The 23027-nt window shown below is 48.3% G+C and overlaps 1 protein-coding gene across 6 annotated transcripts; it reads right to left on the reverse strand.

The window, feature by feature from the left end:
* Nucleotides 1–12334: 12334 nt before the first annotated feature.
* On the reverse strand, nucleotides 12335–21995 carry GLUL (glutamate-ammonia ligase). 6 transcript variants are annotated; one of them, XM_059412722.1, is made up of 8 exons: nucleotides 21856–21995; nucleotides 20684–20803; nucleotides 19043–19221; nucleotides 17556–17717; nucleotides 15793–15939; nucleotides 15028–15155; nucleotides 14648–14847; nucleotides 12335–14083 (listed from the first exon to the last, which is right to left on the reverse strand). In XM_059412722.1, the coding sequence occupies exons 2-8, from the start codon at nucleotides 20788–20790 to the stop codon at nucleotides 13765–13767; spliced, it is 1242 nt and encodes a 413-aa protein (XP_059268705.1). In that variant the 5' UTR covers nucleotides 20791–20803; nucleotides 21856–21995; the 3' UTR covers nucleotides 12335–13764. The 6 variants fall into 6 exon arrangements, with proteins under 6 accessions (XP_059268705.1, XP_059268703.1, XP_059268704.1 ...); XM_059412720.1 differs by having other exon boundaries at nucleotides 17541–17717; XM_059412721.1 differs by having other exon boundaries at nucleotides 19043–19224.
* Nucleotides 21996–23027: the final 1032 nt, after the last annotated feature.

Below are 23027 nucleotides of genomic sequence, written 5' to 3' on the forward strand. Positions count from 1 at the left end.
TACAATCATGTTATAGGTGATGAAAAATCTCACCAAGATTAAGTGACTTGCCCGAAGATAATAGGATTAGACACCTCTCCTGCACTGGCTAAGTGTTATAGACTCAGTGCCATGGTACTAAAAGTATAGATTTCGTTTCTCAAAATATCACAAATGCATGCTTTTTTTTTTTTTTTTAACCCCAAACTGGGGAAAAACAACCAAAAACAATTCTTTCCTACCCCGGTCTCCCGTTAAGTCACTACCATCAGTACTTGCAAGTTTTTCCAGGAATTCTATGAATATAAGTGTGTAAGTCTGTGTGTCTGTGAGTGTGTGTTACATGCACACACACACCAATAGTAGAATACAGCATGCTATTTGGCACCTTGCTTTTTCACCTAACAATATAGCTCTTATTTCCCTAGCCAGACAAATAGACCTCTTTCATTCTTGTTAACAACTGTTTAACAAGTATGGATGCCATATTTTTCTAACCAACTAATTCCAGTAGTTTGCTAATATAAACAATGGGACGATGCTCCTTCTTGTACATGTCTTTAGACACATAGGCAAGCATGTACATGCCTAGAAAGAGAATGCTGGGTGTCAAAAGGTTATGTACATTGGAAATAATGACGTAAATTGCCAAACCACCCTCACATAAGGATGTCCTCATTCACGCTTCTGCTAGCAATGTCTGCGAGCCTGCCAGTGATTCCAACCTGCAAGAAAGGTCCAGAATTTCCTTCTATGCTGTATCTGGCAGAACCAGTGCCCAGACCCAGGACTTCTGGTTTTAAGTGTAGTGTTTATTTTTCCTTTGATGCAGAAGTTACCTTCCACAGAGACATGGTCTAAGAGAGGTGGGAGAAAGTCAGAATTTAGATGAAATAGAAGGGATAGTTTTTCTACCTAGCTTCGTTCCTAGGAGTAAAGAAAGCAATCCAGACTTTTAAACAAATCACTCAACAACCCAGGTTCCAATGGCCAGCCCTAATTCTGAGCCTCATAGCCCAGAGCAGGCACAGAACTACTTGAAAATGTTACCTTGTTTCTGCTGGATCTTCTGGGCTTATCTGGCTGGCAGCATTTGACCATGTGGACCCAGGAAGCTTTGCCTTCCTTCCCTAGTCTCTGAGGATCGTGGTCATTCTACTCATGTTCATTTTACTGGTTTGTGTGATGAAGGTGCCTACCACATTTCCTTGATTCATACCACCAAAATGGGACATCTTTACGAAGACATCTTAAACAATTCTTAATGATTTTACTTGGGATGCAATTATAAGAAGGTGAGCATCTTTAGAAATACTATGACCAATGCGTAGTAGCAGGAAAAACTCTGCTTAGCACTTAATGAATGTTGTCTCATTAATCCTAACAAAAAACTTTTAATGCTATGTTAATCCCATTCTACTGATGAGAAAATAAGGCCAGAGAGAGGAAATTAATCACAATATCACAGAATAGGTAAATAATGGGACCACCAATTAATCTTCCATCAAACTCCACATCCCCAAATCTTTCTAGTAAATCATATTGAATTATTGAATAAGGAATTAAGGTAATAAATGCACAAATAAATAGATGAGCTTGGTAGATTGGTATAATAGATTGGTAATGTTCTGCCAACTCTGATACTTGTGATGAAAAAAACCTAAGATTGACATGATGGAATAAACAGAGGACAGCATCAAGGCTTTAGAGGAGGTCAGGGGAAAGCTTGCTCTGGGAAGGTGGCAGTGACCTGAGATCTTGAGAGTCAGACAGCTCTGCTTGGAAATGGGGAAGACGCTTTGCTTACTGAAGAAATAACATATTTAACGATCACCATCTTAGAGTGTTCACAGACCAGAAAGTGGAACAGTAGGACTAAACACAGGGAGAAAAGGCACTCTGGTCTGAGATGAAATCAGAAAAGCGGAAAGAATGCAGATGAACGAACGCAGGGCCTAACGGGCAGCAGAATGGAGCATACATTTCATTGCAACGTTGATGGAAAACCACTGAAAAGTTTTAGAACAGGGATGCCTAGATGGCTCAGTCAGTTAAGCATCTGCCTTCTGCTCAGGTCATGATCCCAGGGTCATGGGATCAAGTTCCACCTTAGGCTTCCTGCTCAGGGAGGAGCCTGCTTCTCTCTCTGCCTCTGCCACTCCACTCCCCCTGCTTATGCTCTCACTCTCTCTCTCTCTGACTAATAAACAAAATCTTAATTAAAAAAAAAAAAAAAAAGAAAGAAAAGTTTTACAAGAGAGAGGACATCCCCTGATTTAGGTTTTTGAAAGATTACTCTGATTGCTGTTGGGAAATACATTCACTGGAGCTTAGAGTTGAAGGACAGAGGCCATTTGCAAGGCTAAAGCAGAAGTACAAGTGAGAGGTGTAGTGTTTGGGGCTGAGAATGCGATGGAGGTGGGTAAAAATGGAAGGATTCGAAATGTACTTGTAAATAAAATGTACAGATTTGCTGATGGACAAGGCTGGAAGAGAGCATGTCATGAATGAAAAGAAAGATTAAGATTAATTACTAGATTAAGATTAATGAGCAGGTTTGGCAATAATGGATGGTGCTGGAGAGATGGGGAGGAAGAGTCTTAGAAAGGGTGCTTTGAAACAAAGAGCTCCATGTTGGTCATATTTAAGTTTTCGGTTCCTAGTAACCAGCCAACAGGGTGATCAAGTGTGAAGTTGGATACACAAGTCTAGAGCCCAAAGGAGAGAAAAATTGGAGCACAGAGCCTAAGGGTTATCTGGGGGGAGGTGTACATTTTAAAAGTCTAGGATAGAGCCCTAGAAACTCTCTAAAATGCAGAGGTTGAAGCCGGTCAGGAGGGAGACGAAAAAGGAAAGGAGTTAAGACGTGGGCGATAAGGAGAGGCCCAGAACTCAGAGCGGCATCTGCAGATCCAGAGCTCTGGATTCACACGTGCAATTGACCCCGAAGGAAAGCCTTGTCCTGAAGGTGTTGGTCAAGGTGATGAGTTGGAGGGCAGATGCAGAGAATAAGTTGGGAGTAGTTCCAGAGAGCACAGTGGAAGGGTCAGATGTGAAGAAGCGGAGAGTGGATGGGTCTACGCTAGGGGTTGTGTGGAGCAGCATGGGCATGAAGAGACTCTGTGATAAAGGCTAAGGTGTGGGCTCCAGGTGGTCTGAGAAAAATAGAGATCGAGGCTTGATGAAATTAGTATAGGATAGTCAGTTCAAAGTATAGTCCAGAATCATCCTAATGCCTGAGGGAGGAGGCTAGGCTTTGTAGCTACAAGACCCTTGTGCAGCTTGAGGTATTATAAGCTCGACCTTACAGGAATGGACCATTAATCTTACTAAGTTTAAGTAAACTGATGCCAGGTGGAAAGTGAACTCAGGCTCTTTGAGCCCCAAATCATGGCTTTGCTCAGTCTTCTGAAGCCAGTAGGTATTTACTGAGATCAATTGAAAAGAATCATTTGGGATGGTTCTTACAATTCTATACTCCTCTCTCCCTCCTTTGGAGTTATTATGCAGTTAGCTGTAGGGTAAGGTCCCTGATTCTGGAAGCTTACAATTTGTCCCCATTGCCACAACTGTGGGAAAGACGATAGTGCTAGGAGCACAGAACTCTTTGGTTAGTTGGGACTTTTAGAAGACCATCTTGTGTATGGTTGTGAAATTTGAGGAAAAAGTGGCACGGAAATGACAAGTTAGTTATAGCTTAGACTAATGTCCTCCTGCCAATTAAAACCAAACAGTATATAAACTAAGTCCTTTGACTTTGGGAAAGCAACATTTATATGGTCAAAGAATATACTCGCTGTAAAGCAATTTGCCACTTCTGCATCCAGAAAGCATTTCTCTGAGGGACCTCAGGAAAATCACCCTTAGTTTCTGTGTTCCTTTCCTCACTGAACTTCCTCTCCACCTGTCTTTGAGGGCTATCCTAAAAAGGCAAGAGGTTGCCTGCCAGTATGACTGCCTACTTAGATGTGAGGAACCGAGTTAACTGCGAAAATCCCAGTGGGCAATGCATGCTGCTGGTTTTCCTTCATCATTCATCATTTTAGCCCCTGGTTGCCATTGTTTCAAGAACCCAACAGAGTCTTCATTGTTATGCTTCGGTCTTTTCAGATCATACAAGACAGCGAAGTGGATACAACATATTCTCCTCAGGATCTTCCTCTGTCACCTCCTCTCTCCATCCCAGTGCCAGGGGGCTTCCCAGTCAGTGTTAATTAAGGATATAAATCAGGAGATTGCACTTTGTAAGGGAGAAGAAGAGAGCGTCAAGAAGTCAAACAACTTATCTGCATCAGCAATGTTCTCTCCCAGGGACACCTGGGTGGTCCTGTCAGGTAGGCGTCTGCCCTCGACTCAGGTCGTGATCCCAGGATCCTGGGATCGAGTCCCGCAAAGAAATGTTCTCTCCTGGGAGACACGAAGGCAAAAGAGCAGACACCAAGAACGCCATCTCTCAAACAAAACTGTGGCCATGTCACAAGAAAAGGGAAAACAAAGAGTAAGGAACCTGGGACTCTTGTAGCTTTTGTCTAAGAAATGTGTCTTGATGCCACAGCAACACAGGTGACAGAGTGTGCGGCTGCACCTCATCTTTTCAGTACCTCAGCCCTCTTCTCTGTAAAATGGGAATAACAATAGTAAGGCCGCTACAGAGGGTTGTTGTGCAGTAAAATGAGTCAACAGCACCTGACACCAGTAATTTCCGATGCAGGGTAAAATCTTTATCTTTATCTTCATCTTTATCTTTACAGAGAAAGTCTTTCCTGATACAGATTTTTGTATAAGATTTTATTGATTTATCAGAGAGTCAGAGAGAGAGCACGAGCAGGGGGAGCGGCAGGCAGAGGGAGAAGCAGGCTCCCCGCTGAGCACGGAGCCTGACGCCAGACGTGATCCCAGGATCCTGGTCATGAGCTAAGTTCATGAGCTGAGCCAAAGGTAGATGCTTTACTGACTGAGCCACCCAGGTGTCCCTGATAAAGAGTTTGTAAGTTTTTAAAGCAGACGCTTTAAAGAAGAAGAAAGATGAGTAGCTCCGATCCATAAGAACTCGTCTACTCATTTGAAAACATGGATTGGGTATTTTCCCAGATATTAGATAGAGCTCAGGAGCAGATGCCAAAGATAGAGTAGAGGGCTCTGAACTGATTCAAAGTGATGTTTTGTGGGTGTGAATTCAGAACCCTCGACCCTGTCTTTGGCACCTGTTCCTCCTGTCTACCCAAGTTCTCCCAACACTTCTGAAATACACCAAAGGAAGGAGGCTTCAGGTCTCCAGCTCCCTTTGGAGCTTCCCCACTCACCAGCAAGCATGGCAGGCTCAGGAATGACCTTCACGGTCGCCCTTGCATGTGCTCCCACAAGAACACTCAGTGCTCCACCATGCCAGCGGCTGCGACCTCCAACAGAGACACCAGCGGGCCCTGGGGTGACGCCTGCAGGCAGCTGACATTCATTGAGGTCCTCTACAGATTGTGAACCGAGGAGATCTCTGGCACAGCTAAAACGAGGGGGAAGAACTTTACAGGTAGCGTACGCTGTCACTGGAGACCAAGAACGTATGAAGAAGCAGTGAAAATTAAACCGTCTCCCTCTGTCTCCACCGTCCTCTCCCTTTGTCCCCCCTCTCTTCTCTTTCTCCCTTCCTGCTCCTTCCTCATTCTCTCTCCATTTCTTTGTTCTTCTCCTCCCCTTCTGTTGTGACCTCTAAGTTGGCTCAGCGTCACTGTTCCAGATCTTACATAATATGGCTTATGAAAGCAAAATAACCCTGCTGCCTGCCGTGCCAGGCTGGGCGAGATCCGAAGTGAACAGAAACACCTGGTGCTTTCTGACTTTCTTGGACTGTTTGCAAGGAGGGTCAGCGGCCCAGGGGTCACGGGCCCCCAGTCTCTCCTGAGGGCACCAGAGCCCCCAAGTCTTTCCTGAGGTGCATTCAGTCAGGTCTTGGAGTTTCCTGATCTGCTAAAGGCAGAGAAAGAACATGTCAGAGACAAGGGAGAGTGGGGGCATAGTGGGTGTTGGTAAGGGGAGACTGGATGGTTCAATCATAAGAGGACGAGGACAAGAGTCTTCTATCCTTTCCACCCTCGGTGACTGCCTCTGGAATTCTTAGTCGGCACCTCTACTAAAAACTTTGCACAATCCACATCATGGATTCTGGAAGTGTTTCTTGCTTTCTCAGTAGTTGTGTAGACAAAAGGGCAGGGTCATACCAATATTTTGAAGCGTCCTGAAATGGCTTATGATAAGCTTATCCCCTGGGGAATGTCCCTGCTTCCCATATCCTGATGATTCGAGCAGAAATATAAATTGGGGCCATTAGGTTTCCTCCCAGGAATGCTGTAGCAAGTATATAAGAGTCTTGGGGCACCTGGGTGGCTCAGTGGGTTATAGCCTCTGCCTTCGGCTGAGGTCATGATTCCAGGGTCCTGGGATCGAGCTCCGCATCGGGCTCTCTGCTCAGAGGGGAGCCTGCTTCCCCCTCTCTCTACCTGCCTCTTCTGCCTACTTGTGATCTCTGTCTGTCAGATAAATAAATAAATAATCTTTTAAAAAAAAGAATATAGACATCTTTGAGGGTTTCTGAGTTTATATTCTTTCTGCTGAGAATCTGCTTTTCTTCCTGAAGGATCAGAAAAAGGGTTGTTTCTTCATGAAGTTTTTGTTTTGTTTTATTTTGGTTCTGGGATTAGAGAAAGTTTAGTCTAGGGTAAGGAAGGAATCAATCACATTGTGTATATATGGTTTCTCCCAACACTTCAATCCAGATGAGATGTGGTTAGGATGACTCTCAGGTGTGTCTCTGATGGGGAGATGTCACAGAGAAGCATGCAGGCATGGGCTTGTGGTGGGTCTAATGTGAAGACAGAGGTTGCGACTGGTTTGGGAAGGCTGATAGGAATCCAGGGTAGCCATTACTTTATATGCATTAACACACACCTTCAGGCTTTTTTGGTCCCTGTAGACATTGTCTCTTTCTTCCTGTCCGCTCCAGGTTCCCTGAATGGCTCGCGGAGGACCCTCCTGCTCTTTGGGATGGAGAAAGGGAGAGACGCAATCAACCTTATCCCTCATGTCCAACGAAGTTCGGATAATGTCCTGGAAACCCTGAATTCCACTCTCTGACAAACAAACGGGCACAAATAAGAACAAGAGTCAAAGGAAAGAAACCAGAAGCCTACATAAAAGACTTTCTCTTTAGGACAGTAGTTTAATCTTTACTATTGGCTCAGGGCCAGCGTTGACAAGGGAGGGTAGGGGACAAGAGTCCATTGTGGTGAATTTTAAAATTTACCCACAAATTCTTAGATACACATCTCCTCGAAAAGTGGAGCATTTCCTTCCTCCAAATGTGGACTGAATTTAGTGACTCACATCTAGCATTTAGAGTACAGCAAAAAGTGATGGGTTATCACTTCTAAGATTAGGTTATAAAAAAGCTGTGGCTTCCACATACTTTCTTTCTCCCTCTCGGATTTGCTTTCTTGATTCACTCACTCTGGGCAAGACATGTCCTGAGAAGCACTATGGAGAAGTCCACGTGGCAAGGAACCAAAGCCTCCCGCTGACAGTCATGGAAAACATGATCTGCAGTTCTAATCACATCTTCATGGGTTGTAGTCCTGACAGTTTAATTATAACCTCCAAAGAAACTCTGAGGCAGAACTACCCAGCTAAGTCATTCCCAGATTCCTGGCCCTAGGAAACCATATGAAATCACAGATATTCACAGTTTTATGGAACTACATTTTGGGGTGATTTGTTATGGAGCAACAGATAACACACTTAGGATGCTTTCCAATAATAGACATCCCTTGGGGACAGAGAGCTCTGGGCCAAGCCACCTAAGGAAAATTGCTACCCAGCTCTAGAATGACTATCCATGAAGCTGGAGTCTTCAAACAGAGGAATGATTCTCTCTCACGTGGAAGAAATGAGTTTTAAATCACTTAGGGTTAAATATTCCTATTACTAGCCATGCAGAAATGTCACCTCCTAATTTTCTCCACAGAGAAATGCTGCATTAAAATATGGTTTGGTCATTTCTTTCTTTCAGTCTTCTCTAACATATCTGACTTTCTGAGTTCTGCTGAGAACGCTGATGGCAAATACGTATTCATAAACTAGGAGATCACTCTTGTGCTCCCAGAAAGCACATTTAAGATTGAAATGCTTTATTTCAGTTTTGGAGATGATAGTTCATAACACAGAATTCTAAATCTGGAAGGAATCTCATCCCCTCCTGGGGGGAAGAAAAGAATGTAGAGCACTCAGCGGCTCCCAGGATACAGCAATTGGGATGATCACCCCCCAAAGGCTCTGCATTTTGGATCAGGGAGAAGATATTTCTGAACCAGGTACTTTGGAATTAACTGCAGGAGTGGGGCAGCTCATACCCAAGCCATTAGCACCTAAGACTGATGCTTGTGAATAAACTGCCCCCGTCCTACTGTAGGTTTTTATCCGCTTCCTCTAGCCAACAATATTGGTAGTGACTTTTCTCTGACAATCCAGTTCAACAAACATTTACTGAAGTCTAACTTGGCTGAGTAACTTAAGTGGGCTAGGTCATAATATAGGTATATAAAAATGTTTCTAAGTTGGCAGTTCTGGATCCCAAGCCCACCTAGGAATGAGGCTGGTGGTAGGCTCCTTAGGGAGATTCCAATATTTCATTTGATGACCTCTTCTAAAGGAAGACCCGGAGAAGTGGATACTCCTACGGCTCTGTCTCTCTAAACTTAGTTTCTAACAAATCACAGATTCTTTCCCAGAGACAAGTGTTTACTTTTCCCAAACAAGAACAAAACTAACCAACCAACCCAACAAACAAACAAAAAACCCAATCCGCCTCTCTCCCCTCTACCAATATAATACTGTACATCTTTATACATAATATTATTTGAGTTATCAAAACAGCTTGCAAAATCATTTGAGGATAAGCTAGTATATATAAGGATAGGACCAGAAGTCCCATGGTGGTTGGTGAGGCCAATGACATTCTTTTAGCTGTAAGAAGAGGAGGGCATAAGAAGAGAAAGAGAAAAATTTCCATTCATTTGACCCCTTCATTCATATGCCTGTGTCAGATACACAAAATAGTGTCTATTTGGTGCCCATTTTATTACATTTTAGAGGTATCTTGAACGTCTCTTCCATTTAATGTCAATATAATAGTCATGTGATAGTCCAAGGAAGGAATTACTCTGAACTTTTACTGAAAGTGCAGAAAGGCTTCCAGGCAGAGTTTAGATTTGTGAGTCCACGCCCTTGGAGTGAAGTGCGCAGGTCTGCCGACTAGGCCACAGACAGGGGGCAGGAGCTGAGCAAACCGAGAGGAGCTGCCATCCCAAGACAATGCAGGTAACTCAACCTGAAATTCATGAGAAAGAGGACAATTTGCTGACGTCCAAGGCCCCCAGAAAACAACTCATGAAATGGCAGTAGGAACCACACCCACACCCCTTGGGAATGTGGAACTACGACACCAGTCCCTGACATCAGAGGGCTCTGGGCAGTGAACCGTAGACAAATCCTTCTAAGTTGACAGTCCCTGAAAATCTCCAATCCCTAAAGCAGAGAAAGAGCTGGCCGCAGAACCGTGCTTGAAGACTTAACAGCTTTATGGCCTGCCTTCCCAGTCCTAGGGACAGCTTATCAGCCTGGTGAATTCTACTGAGGGTGTGCTGCTTCTAGAAGGGGTACTCCTAAGTTCCTGTCTCCTTCATAAGATGCTGTATCTTGGGGAAAAGGTTCGTGTGGGAGACCCGTACTGTGTGTCTGATGTGTACATATATGCATGTCTACATAACGGTGTATGGCTAGCCTATGCCCATGGGAATGTGTGTATATCTGCATATTGTAAAATCAAGTATGACATTTTCTTAAACGAGTGGTTGGTGATTGAGCTAAAGGCTATAAAATGGCAGGGCTCTAGTCAGCTCAAATTTGTTTACAGTTGCAATTGACCTGAAGCCTTTGGAATTACATAATGAATTGCCACTTCATATTAGTTATAACTCATAAAGCAACACAAGGCTCTTGGCAGCCTGAATCCAGGCAGAATGAACCAAGCCGGCAGTCATTAAGCTCAGTGAAACAGAACTTAGCTTTGGTGTCATGACCCAGGTTAGAACACAGCCAGACCACGGAGATCTCATGGGTTTGATGTCACCAATAGAGCCAAAAGGCTTAGAGCTCACAAAACTGAAAATTAAAAATAATTCATTAAGCAAGTCGCTCAGGCACCACGACAGGACTGGGATAGTGCTGAGAGAGAAAAACGGGACCCCTGCCTTCCTGAAGTTTATAATCAGAAATTCCTGCTGAGGGATGGGGTTTCTTTAGGATAGCAAGTTACTTTCTAGACGTGACTTCATTGGTGTAAGGGCCGAGCAGTTTTTGGAACTATCTAAGGAAGACTTTGGTAAGATATTTGAAGTCTTGGAGCCACAGGTGTTTTCAGAAACATCCATGCTCACATATTGAGTGTTTCCAGGTGAGCTCCCCCCAGGAGCACAGATCGGCCTTGTTAAATGGCCCCAATGTGACCATCCAAGGAATGCCACGGAATCCTCCATTCGCTCCCTGACATTCTTCTAGCAGCCTGTGCTGTCATTGAGCTCCTACCCAGTAACCAGCAGGAAGAAATTGAGGAAACTGATGTTTAAAGTTGAGAGCTCCTTTTGCGAACACTAGCCTCTGTCTCTTTAAGGCTGAAGGCCTGGTTGCCATTCTGTTTAATCACTGATAACTTATCAAGTAAACCCGTGTCTGTTAAATGAGCTATAAAAAAACCACCTTAGAATACAAGGGGATTACACCGCAACCTGTAGGTCAAAGCTAATTCTAGGTGAGAGGGTAGAGAAGGAAAGAAACTTGTTTCCACCTAAGTCTGATCGCATTAATTCGGAGTTCATTTTTGTGTGATCTTTCCTGGGGAACTCTGCTTGGGCCATTGTCTTGATCTCGTGCTTGTGGTGCAGACAACATACCCTCCCATGGCCCCTTCCACTCGCCCTGGACTGCAAGGGTGCTCCAGCCAACGGAAGCCAATTTCAGCTGGGAAGGGGCAAGTAGACCTTCCATAGAAAGAAAAGCCCACAATTTTTGAGCAAAACCAGGAGAATGCTGAGTGAGGGGGGCACTCTTGATAATCACGCTGAAAACAGCCAATATAAACTGGAACCATACCCAGCAAAGCAATAACATCATCCAACTTTGAAAATGTGGGGAGCCAACCTTCCTAGAAAAAAAACAAGCACGAGTATCTAGGATTGCTTACAACTAGAGCAAAATATACACCTACCCCCACCCCACAAAAGGTCATCTCTAAGTCTGCTGGAACAGGATCCACCTACTTCCAAACTATCATAGAGGACACCATCTTTTAAAGATGATAATTCTTATCGCACACAACACCTGGCACAGTAGCTTCAAGGGTTGGAAGAATAGTGCTTTTGGTTAGAGGTACATGCACAGCACTATGGCAAAGGGAGCTCCTACCTGACCTGCATGGACATGAACTAAGATACACCAGGAAAGGGGAGAGGAAAACTAACTTCCCAGCAAAGGTACGAAGAACAAGGGCACAGAGGTGTCACACGGGGCTTTGCGGGGAATTGTGAGCGGCTCACTGGGCTAGTGCCAGGGAAGGGATGTCCAAGGCACATCCCGGCTAGCAGGCCCTGAGAGCAGTCAACCTTGGAAGGCTTCAACCAGGGCAGCCACGGGGTCAATATGGGCCACGTAGAACCTCACCCCTGGCAGGTAAGGGTGAAATCAAGACCAGCAGGGAAATGAGAAGCCTTTGTAACACATTAACAGTTTCAGGCTGATTTAAAGTTAAGCCAGAGGGGTGCTTAAGACAATGTTGTGGCATTGTAAGTTAAAGCCAAGGTGTGGAGCACAGAGAGGAGGGTTGGAGTTTGTATCCTCCTACTAAACTGTACAGCTGGTACAGTTGCCTTCAGCCTGAGATTCCCAACACCCGAAGTACGGGGAAGAGCTGGTTGGCTGTGTCTCAGGGTAGATTTTTTAAAATTCCTTGAACAAGTAAACTTGAGCTTCCTTTGTCTCTTAAAAAAAAAAAAAATCCCCTTTTCGGGTAGGAAAGTAAAGGAAAAAGGGATTTAAAAGAAACACAAAGAATCAAGTCAGAAGAGATCTTATAAATGTTAGGTTGATTTATAAGAGCTGCTCTGGGCAGTTAACAGTCTGTTTACAATGAGCTGTCTACCGCTGAACATACTGTACATGGCAATTAGAAGTCGTCACGCCAAGAGGAAGCCACGGCTGGCCTGGGCGGCCAACAGGAACCACATGAAAACAGCCAGACACGGTAGGGAAGATGGGAGGGACCAAGGTGGGGTTTGCTTTTTATTATCGAAGAAAAAGAAACTCCTCAGAAATCTGAACAAAGAAAGGGAAGGAGAATCTCACACTCAAGAGAATCAACACCAGGACACAAAACCACCGGTGTTCTGACTCCAGGCTGTCCCCGTCTCCTGACAGCGGAGATGGGAAGGGAACCGCTGAAGCCAACAAGCCATTCTGTCAAAACAAAGAGACTCAGAAACCCTACCAACAGGACTAAAATCTAAACTTCTGGTTTTGCTTTTTAAAAAATTTTAATATATCAAAAGGCCTGCTTTAGTGACATGCTAGTCCCACCAGAAAATAATCCCAATCACCCCTTGTCAGTAACATGCTCAAGTTGACCAGCCAACTCTTATTTCTAAATCCGTGTGGGTGTGTGTCTTTTAAACCAAAGCCGCGGGGCTCAAGGGAGTGCTCCTTCCACAACGTGCCTGCACCTGTCAACCCGACCGGGTGTCCACCCCCACACCTCCGGAAGAGTGGGCAGAGGACGGAGGACCCTACAGGGACAGCAAGGGAACAGCAAAGGGTCCCCAGAGAGCCAGCGTTGCAAAAGCACTGCCTCCCTCAACCCCCACTCAAGAGGAGATCCCTTATTTCCAACCAGACTATTCGTCTCCAGTTTGGCTCCCCAGTAACCAGAATGTTCTTCCTCCTTTAGAAAAAAAAAAACACACGTATCTGCACACCCATATATATAATTTTTTTTGTTTTTACATTTAAATATAAAAATACTACTCTGCTTTGTGTTATAAATGAAGGACCAAGCAGTTAAGAACTTCTTCTTCTAAGGTAGGTCAATCCATCCTTATGCTGAGCTTGTCTTCAGGGGAGGGCCATTTCCACCCAGGTGAGGGAAGCCCGGTACCAGGAGGACGGTGGTGCTTTTTTCTGCCTGGCTCTCTCCTAAGTCTCACTTTTAATAGAAAGTTGGTTATAACCTGACACCAAGTGGAACTCCCCACCAAGAGGGGGACATCCTAACCTAACCCCAGAGTAAGTAAGTAACCCCCCTCCCCCAACACTCAGCTACCTGGAAGAAAGAGCCCTCCCCCTCCCTTCACAAACACTATGCTCTGTCGGATCGCTACGCCTACTGGACAAACACACCTGATTAACTGGAAACAGTGGTTATGCCTCCCCACCCCCTCCCCACTAACGTACTAGACAGCTTCAGTGACAGGGGAAAAAAAGGTGGGGGGTGGGGGTGTAAAAAGATTAAGAACCTGACCCCTCTATCCTGGCCAAAGGAAGCAAAGAGATTATTAACTGGGCATGAGGAATAAAAAAAGACCTTGATATTCCGCCCTTTGAGTTACAGCTATTAGGACAGTCGAGAGAGGGGCGAACACGGAGGCAGGGTGGAGAATGAGGAGGGGTCTGACGGCTGCAAGTCTAGTCCACTTAGTTTTTGTACTGGAAGGGTTCGTCGCCAGTTTCATTGAGAAGACACGTGCGGATGAGGGCTTCTGTCACGGAAAAGGGGTCACAGTTGGCAGAGGGGCGACGGTCTTCAAAGTAACCCTTCTTCTCCTGGCCGACAGTCCGGGGAATGCGGATGCTAGCCCCACGGTTGGCCACGCCGGCGGAGAAGTCGTTGATGTTGGACGTTTCGTGGAATCCAGTCAGGCGCCGGGCGTTATCCAGGCCCCCCTTGGGGTCGTAGGCTCGGATGTGGTAGTGGTGCCGCTTGCTTAGTTTCTCGATGGACTCCTCAATGTACCTAGGAGGAGAAAAGATGGGGGTCCAACCTGGCACCTGGAAATCTGCCCTTCAGTGGCAGGTGCACGGATGGAATTAAGAATGACGGGACTCATCTTATCAGACTGTTCACTAAAACGCTGTCCCCACAGATCAAAGGATCCACGAGGGCAGCAACTCTGCCTTCTTACCCGTGTGTCCCACTCAGGGCCTCAGCATGGTGCTGGATGCCCAGTAGATGGTATTTGCTGAATGAAAAGACCCTAATCAAAGACCCTGCCCCACCCAGAAGCATTAAGTTCATTCACATGCTTTTATCATTACTAAGTTATTTCATACTAAAGATTTTCAAACACATTAAATTAGCTCCCCCTTTCCGATAGCTATTCTTGGATTCTATTCCTAGAGTATGTTTTGGTCCTCTTCAAACAAAACAAGAGAATACGGAGATAACTTTCAAAGCCAAGTGCTAAAAGCTAAGGTACGAATGGAGAAGTCTGGCTTACTTATTAGCCCCAACACATCAAACCCTTGGCAAGTATGCCAGCGAAGAAAGCAAGATGACCCATCACGAGAAGGCACTCACTTCAGACCATTCTCCTCGCGCATGGCCTTGGTGCTGAAGTTGGTGTGGCAGCCCGCACCATTCCAGTTCCCAGGAATGGGCTTAGGATCAAAGGTTGCTATCACTCCAAAGTCTTCACATACACGGTGCAAGATGAAACGGGCCACCCAGAGATGATCTCCCATGTCGATTCCTTCGCAGGGTCCTATCTGGAATTCCCACTAGAGAGAACGACATGGCTGGCCTTTAAAAATAATGCCAATTTCTTACCCCAATTCACAAGCTCCAAACCCTGTTCTTTTCTCACCTCTATTCCAACCCACCTAAGTTCTGGGTAAATGAGGGGTGCCAGTACATGTCCCCACTGGCCACTATGTCCTACAGATGAACACATCATTTACCTGGGCAGGCATGACCTCAGCATTTGTCCCAGCAATCTTGATGCCAGCGTACAAGCAGGCTCGGTAGTGAGCCTCCACGATATCTCTCCCATAGGCTTTGTCTGCTCCCACGCCACAGTAGTATGGACCTGCAGAGGCATTAAGATGTAAGGTTAAGAGACAAGAAACCAAGAAATCCCTTTCCACAAAAATCAGAAATCAGAAAGCTCTCAACACTTGCTTTCTGGAGTCACTATCCCTGCCTTCACAGGGAGGCGGGGGTGTGGCGTGCAGGGGGTTCCTCTTGGCCATGTCAGTGGACCCAAAGGGTTTCCCTCCATATTAATGTCTAAAAATCCATGTCCGGGGGCGCCTGGGTGGCTCAGGGGGTTTAAAATGCCTCTGCCTTCAGCTCAGGTCATGATCCCGGGGTCCTGGGATCAAGCCCTGCATGGGGCTCTCTGTTCAGTGGGAAGCCTGCCTCCCCCTCTCTGTGCCTGCTTCTCTGCCTACTTGTGATCTCTGTCAAATAAATAAATAAAATCTTTTTAAAAATAAGTAGATAAATAAAAATAAAAAATAAAAGTCCATGTCCGAATTTGAGTAACAAGAAGGCTCTTCTCCACATTATTTCAGCCAGCCTCAGTGATATGCCCACAGCTTTACAGTGGGTAGCCCATAGTGATCCATGAGGAGTCACTATCATCCCTGGGGAGGAAGTCTGTCCTTGGCAACGAAGTAACTAGGGAGCAGGAGGTCCATCTCAAGGGGCGGGAGACGACTTACCTTGGGGCCCAGGGAAGCCATTGGAAGGCCAACCAAAAGGGTGCCCATCTGTGCCCATGAGAGTATATTCCTGCTCCATTCCAAACCAAGGATGCTGATTGCTCACCATGTCCATTATCCGTTTACAGGTATGCCTCAAATTGGTCTCTAGAAAAAAAGAGTCAATGCACCATTAGAGCCATATGGGCAAATCCACTGAATCGCAGTGCTGCTAGGGAAAAGAACTTTGGATTCCACAAAGCTGAACTAACCCAGAATAATAAACCTTTTTTGTGTCCCATCAGCCTAAATGTAGAAAATGGGCGAAGCAGGGGCGCCTGGATGGCTCAGTGGGTTAAAGTCTCTGCCTTCCACTCAGGTCATGATCCCAGGGTCCTGGGATCGAGCCCCGCATCACGCTCTCTGCTCAGCAGGGAGCCTGCTTCCTCCTCTCTCTCTGCCTGCCTCTCTGCCTATTTGTGATCTGTCAAATAAATAAAATCTTTTAAAAAGAAAAGAAAATGGGCGAAGCGGTAATCATACATCTGCAGGGAGACTCCTGGGTCACAAACCAACCCCATGACTCTGGATCCAGAACAGAGCAGGTCTGCACCTTATCTGCCTGCTGGCCACCTCCCAAGTGCGCACAGAGAGCACTTCAGCTCTATGTGCGCAAGACAGCCGCTTTAGCTGTCAGACTTATCCCTAGTTTCTCAAGCATTTAGAGCCAAACCTGTAATTTTCCTTGAGAGAAATCATGTGTCTATTGGGGGCCTCCCATGCCAGGTGAGAAGATGAAGGGCTAAACTGCCTACCACAAAAGTAAAATATTAAAATGAGAGGAGCTCAGCTGCAGACGTCTAAGCTGGAAAAGAACTTTAAAATAAGTAAATATAGACTTCTTATCAGCTGCTTAACTACCTCCCAAAACACCACTTTTGAAGACCTCTGCATTATGGAAAACCCACAACAGGAGTCTATCTGGCAACCCCGAGGGACATATTAAAGCCTCTACTTTCACACAGGAGAAAACGCAGCTCAGCTCAGAGACGCCAGGCGGCCTGCCCAGCTTACATGGCCAGTAGCAGAACCGGGAAGGCGGCAGCTACCTTGGCTTCAGAGCTCATGCCCTTTACCAGAATGGTACTGCCTCCCCAAACAAAGGCAATTAAGGTCCAGGCATGGACTGACTCGTCACAAGTCGCACTGGCAGAGCGTACCAGGAGACTAAACAGCTTCTGCTATGCTAACAAGATGATGGGCGGAGAATCAGGACCAACAGCCACACCAGGCAAAAGCCAAAAATGCAGATACAGTGAATTTGAGGCACATGTAGGTTATTGGTGAACCCAGACAGGAGATGGATTTTATCCCCCACCCCACCTTTTAAAATCAGGAAAACTAAGGACAGAGGATAAATCGTTTGTCAAGGTTCACAGCCAGGTAAGTGAACTTCAGAATCCAGACTTCTCAAATCTAGAGGCAGGTGGGAGGGCTGTGTCATGGGGCAGCTCTACGGGTGGACAGACTTAAAGGAATTCACTGCTGTTTTATTTACACAACCAGTAGAGGAGACCCCGCGTGGACGGACCACACCACCTGGGAATGAGGGAAGTTTGGAGTGGAGATCAGGTCCACTCGCCCAGACCCCTGAAACAGTTCTGAAACCTGAGGTCGTCTCATCTGGTTCAGTGTTTCCGGTACTGGTTTCAGGATCTCCTGTACTTCCCCTTCACAACGTTCATGGATTAAGCAGGGAGCATCCCTACCTCTCCAATACACACCTGCAGGCTTCCGGTTGTACTTGAAGACTTCACAGAACACCAGCTTGTTGGGGTCCTTGCGGAAAGGGTCCCGAAACATGGCAACAGGGACGAGATACATGTCACTGTTGGAGCCTTCGGACTGAAAGGTACTAGAGCCATCAAAATTCCACTCAGGCAACTCTGGGGTAAAAAGAGAAGGGAACATTAACTTAAAAATGCAGAGCTTTTCAGACCATACAGCCCCTTCCTTAAACTTCCCACATCTAAAGATCTACACTTTCTTTCCAGAAAGTCAGAAATGTGGGATTCCTGCTACTCATATGCAAACTCTGACCACTGCACACGGCTTTAATGTCCTTCCTGTGGAAGCTGTACAGACCACTGCACCAACCACCCAAGGAACGCCTGACATATCTTCCTTAAGTCTGTCTACCAGACACCAAGGAGACAAACTGAAATATTCTGACAACCAGGAAGTCAGTCATCATTTAAAAAACTGCAACAGGAGAAACAGATTCTGATTCCCCTACTAGGCCACCTGTGTTGCTTAACTCACCTCCCCACTGCATCTAGGGACTGTTCTAGCTCAAGTCATGTCCTTATTCTATAGACAAGGAAATAGATAACTAGCAGGGTAAGTGGTCAAGGGTGCTCCCATGGTCACTTATCGACTTTCCCCACTATGTTTTAAAGGTGAGTTTCTTCATCTCTCAAGTTGACTAGGAGTTCTCCGAAAGCAGAGAGATCAGACTCTCTTACCTTGTACCCCCTCCCCCAGCACCTAATACCTGCCACAAAGCAAGTACACTCCATATACTTTGTTTTATGCTTATGCATTCACTCCAGTGTGACTACTATCAGAAGAGTAAGCCATCCTAAAAGCAGGTAAACGGTGCTATTTTTTTCTCTAGTCCCCTTCCAGGAGGAGGGCTATGGTTTGCTCTGGACTGAAAAATGAAGGTCACGACTCTTATCTAAGAGCCTCTAGTGTGATAAGCAATCAGGCGGTTTAAGAATTTCCAAAAGTGGAATCAACCAGAAACAAACGATCAGCCAGTCCTATTTGGAAACCACTTCACATAGAATCTGCTTCACATCCAGAACCTCACTGATAGGAATCCGAAACAGTACTCTATAGAGTTTACACATAGTAGATAAGTATAGTCAGGTTAGAGCAGTGGTTTTCAAACTGGGTTCTTGGGGATGCCTCAGAGGGAATTAAGTGGGGACGCCCAAGTCAGCAAAGTCTCCAACCCCCTCCTGCCCCAACTAGACTTTTAATCTTTTTTCCTCAATATACTGGCTTCCAAGGAAGATTCTATTGAAATAAAGGGGTCCATTGTTGCCATGCTTTGAGGCAGCGCAGGAGCTTAGCACTGAATGAATGAAGTCTGAGAAACCCTGCCTCAGGAAAGCTTTAGACACAGAATAATAAAGTGACCGAATCTAGTGGCTTGCTTTCAGGCTGCTCCTCCCCACGGCTCCCACTCTGCTCCATCTCTCACCTTCTATACACTTGGGCTCACTGTCCAAGGTCCGGGTCTTGCAACGCAATCCTTCTCCCGTCCCGTCAATCCAAATATACATAGCTTGCACTTTCTCGCCCTGAGGCAGGGACATGTACAACTGCTTGATGCCTTTGTTCAGGTGGGAGCTCGCGGAGGTGGCCATGGTGGACGTTGTTCTGCTGAAAAGAACCAACCAAAAAATAATTACCAACTCTAAACTGATCCTCTGGCAGGAATGACTCAGTAAGGACAATTAAAGTAAAAAGTCCCGGTGGGAAATGTAGTCCCCTCCCTTTGGAAGCCACTCTCCAGGGTGTACTTCTTCCATGCTGCTTTCAGAGGGATTTAAGCTTTTGTATTAGACAAAATCTCCCTCTAGGCTTCCTTGAGCTAGAATCCACACTTGTGAGGACTAAGCTTAAGCTCTATTTCGTCAATGTAGCCAAAGTAGGGCAAGCATTTTATATTTTATACTAAAGCACTGGGTCAAACACTAAGGTTCGGAAAGAGTGCATTTGCAGAAGGTCTCTCTCTCCCAGTATGAAATCCAGCCACAGAAAGGCTGGGCTGCTATGGTGTCTGGGTCCCTCTTGCATTCTAGCAGGCACCTCTGTGAAAAACCCTTTTTGGAGATTCTCCCCTCTCCCAAAAGCACCCCCACACATTGAGACATTAGGAAGAAGAAACAAGGGAGTTAGCTAGAGTAGTCAAAAGCCTGGTGGGGTTTTCCTAACAGCAGTGCAAATCCCCCAAGTATCGAAGAGCTGATCTGCGCTGCATTCTGAGCAGCAAGCACACTGCCATGGTTCGCAGGTCTTCTCAATTCGGAAGGTAGATCTACATTTGCAAAGGACATTCTCAGATCCCACCAGGGAACTTTAATGAGGAAATTCCCACTTCAGTAACAAAACGATCTGGGTTTTTAAAAGCTGGGCACGCTAAAAACTGCGAGCCACTGCCACAAAACCTCTGAAACAAGAAAAACCCAACACAAGAGGAAATGTTGGACACCGCCCCCCCCTCCCCAGCTCAGTGGCCCAGAGTGGCTGGAAAAGGAACACATTGTTCTCCAACGACTTGGGCAACTTTATGAAGTACAGTGGCTACGTTTCTATGGGCAACCGGCCATGTTTGCCCAGCTGAAAACAGAACTGCTGCTCCCTCCAAGAGCCTCACCCCTTCCCTTGGGGAAGAGCAGAACCTTCTTGGTCTGGTCTCCAGCACTGGATTGCAGAACCGGTCCTTTTCCGTATCCCTCTGTATTACCGGGCGTGCAGAGGTCTCCGTGGGTCACACACATCCCCCAAACCTCCACCACCCCTGCCTTTAAAGGCCGGAAGGAACAATACCTGACCCCTTCAGCTCCCACTACAAAGCCTACAACCCAATCTCCCGGCCTTCCTCCCCAACCTGTGACCACCACCAATATCCAGCCACACTCTCTCCCTTTAAGTTTCAGTTCCAGACTTCCTGCTCTTTTCCGTGAGCCGCGTTGGATGCCAACATTTTAGTCTACTGTTACCGACTGGTAACGCGGTGCCCTGAGTTTATGTAGGGTAAAAATGGGATTCTGCACTTTCTAGCTGTCTCTGCAGCTGTCTCCGGCTCCGGGGTCTTCCTCCCTGACTCTTCACTCACCCCAGCCACAGAAGGTCAATCGGATCGTTGGGGTAGCCCTCCCTGGCCCTTCTCCTTTTGGAGTTGCGTTCGCGCCTCTCCTGGTTCTCCGGCTCTCGCTGGTCCATGCACCGGAGCTTTCTGGGCGAGGGAGACGGAGACGGAGAAGGAGGGGTCAGGGAGCGTTCGGGATCGCATCGGGACGAGGAGGAATACGAGGGCTGGTGGGTCACGGTCTTAATCTTGACTCGTGATTTCTCTCCGGAGTTCATCGAGTAGGCGACGAAGCCGAAGCAGTTGGAGGGGGACTCCGAGGACCGCGGCGACTCCCCTTCGTCTTCATCTTCGTTGGTGGTGGTCTTCGTGGATTTGCGGCTGGGGGGGGTTACCCGCTTCCCGCCCCCGGGGCAGTTGGGATAATCCACTTTGAGGGTAGCCCTTTCCCACTAAAACGTCCCTAAAGTCGGCGCCCTGCCCCTCGGGCCCCGGTCAGGATCTCAAGGCCTGGCCGAGGGGGCCATATCCCTCCGAGGGCCGAGGCTGGGAGGGAGTGGGGATGTCGCGGGGGAGGGGACAGCGCACCGCCGCTGCCTCTGCCCCGCCAGGCCTCCGCCCGCGGCGCCCGCCGGCCAAACCGCAGCCCGGGGTGCCCATTGTTCAGTCACAGTGCAAGGCCCCCGGGACCCCGCGCAGGAGCGGCCCGTACCAGCGACCCTCACGGCCACTCGCCTCAGCGTAGGCGTCTAGAGAGCCTCCAAACCACGACGATCCTGCAAGGCCCGCCACCGCGGAGCAGGAGCGAGCCTCCCAGGGTCCACCCGGCCACTCCACCGCGGCGCACACAGCACCGCCGAGGTGGGAGCGCTGGGCCCGAGCAGCGGCTCCTCCGTTCGCCTCGCAGAGCGACCTCCAGGGGCGGCGCTTAGGGCCGCGAGCGGCGAAAGAGATCAAAACAACTCCCCGCCCTCCTCCGAGCCCGGCGAGCAGCGCACCCCACAATCGCCAGCCCAGAGCCTCCGGGAGCCGCGGGCGGCGAGAGCACGCGGAGGGCGCGGAGGCAGAGGAGCACCGTAGGGGCGGGAGGTGCAAGGGGCTGCCCCGAGCCGTGGGGTCGGCAGGCCGGGCTCAGGGGGTTTGGGGGCTGCAGGGGCGGTGCGCACCACTTGCAGCCCCCGGGACGGCGGCGTGCTTACCTGGGCGGCGAGCAGGCGGCGGGAATGGCAGGCCTCGAGAGCGAGGTGAGGTGAGGAGAGGAGGCCGGCGTGCTGCTCAGAAGCTCCACTCTGCTCCCATTCTCGGCTCTGCGGGGCTGCTAGCTGCCCTGCATTTTTTATCCGCTGCCCGGGCCACCCCCGGCGCCCTGATTGGCTCCCAGCGGCCGGGAGCCGGGGCGGATCGGCTGATGCGCGCCCGGGCCCCGCTGCCATTGGGCGAGCGGTGGAGCGGGCGCCGTCGGGGTGGGGACTCGAGGGCCGGGAAAGAAAGAAAGGGAAAGGGCCTTGGGGGGGAGGGGGCTTGGGGGGGGGAGGGGAGCGGAGGAAGGGCAGGCGGGCGGCGCGCGGACAGCCGAGTTCCTGCCAGGAAGGACCCCGCCTGCCCCGGCTGCCGCTAGCCCTGGCGCGCCCACCGCGGGCCCGGGACCGTCCCCACAGGCCCCACCCCCGGGCCCGAGCGAGGCGCCCCGCACACCGCCCGGCCTCCGCCCCTGCCGCCTTCAGGTTGGATAGTTTTGCAGGAGAGGCCTGTCTTTTTCGAGGTCCCACCGCAGACCCCAAGGCTCCCTAAGGACGTTCTGATCCCCGGGGATGTCGTTTTGCCTTTTGTTGTTAGAGAACCTGCAGCCCTTCTCGGCGCTGGCGTCTGGTTTGAGGCGCGGTGCGGGAGCGGGGGCCGCGGCCGGGGCGGTGGTGGGGCACCGAGGGGACGGCCCGAGGAGGGCCCGCGGGAGCCGGGCCTGCAGCGCGCCCGCCCGCCCGCCTGCCCTCGCCGTGGGGCTGGGGAAGGGAACAGCAGTGTGTGTTCTCCCTTCAGTCATCCACACGCTGTGCTTAGGTCCTGCCCTGGAGAGGATCCGGGCGGGCACAGCAACGGTTAGGGGACCTGTCAGATTCTGCCTCGGACACTCCGAGACTAGTCTCTCAGCGACGCTCTGGGCCCGGGCTTCCTCTGGGCCCGGGCTTCCTCATCTGCAAATAAAGCCCTTGGAGAGAGGACCTTTAGAGCCGCCCACCAGATCTGAAATTCTGGGTGCCAACTGTTCCCCAAAGGCAGCTGAAAGAAAAGTGAGGTCTTCGCGTGCCCCCCCCCCTTGGAAGCCCAGGGTACGTCCAAATTTTAGAATGTTTGAAAGTAATGCTTTGGTTTC

Source organism: Mustela nigripes, chromosome 10 (assembly GCF_022355385.1).
Source record: "Mustela nigripes isolate SB6536 chromosome 10, MUSNIG.SB6536, whole genome shotgun sequence".
In the NCBI taxonomy this organism is placed as follows: Eukaryota; Metazoa; Chordata; class Mammalia; order Carnivora; family Mustelidae; genus Mustela; species Mustela nigripes.

What these genes read in the sequence shown, in the direction of transcription:
- GLUL (XM_059412719.1), bottom strand. Translation starts at nt 20,790, where the DNA reads ATGGACCAGCGAGAGCCGGAGAACCAGGAGAGGCGCGAACGCAACTCC. An exon ending in ATTGACCTTCTGTGGCTGGG is followed by an intron (nt 19,225 to 20,683) that starts GTGAGTGAAGAG and finishes GGTTCTTTTCAG; the next exon opens with CAGAACAACGTCCACCATGG. An exon ending in TGGCTTCCCTGGGCCCCAAG is followed by an intron (nt 15,156 to 15,792) that starts GTAAGTCGTCTC and finishes ATGCCTCTGCAG; the next exon opens with GTCCATACTACTGTGGCGTG.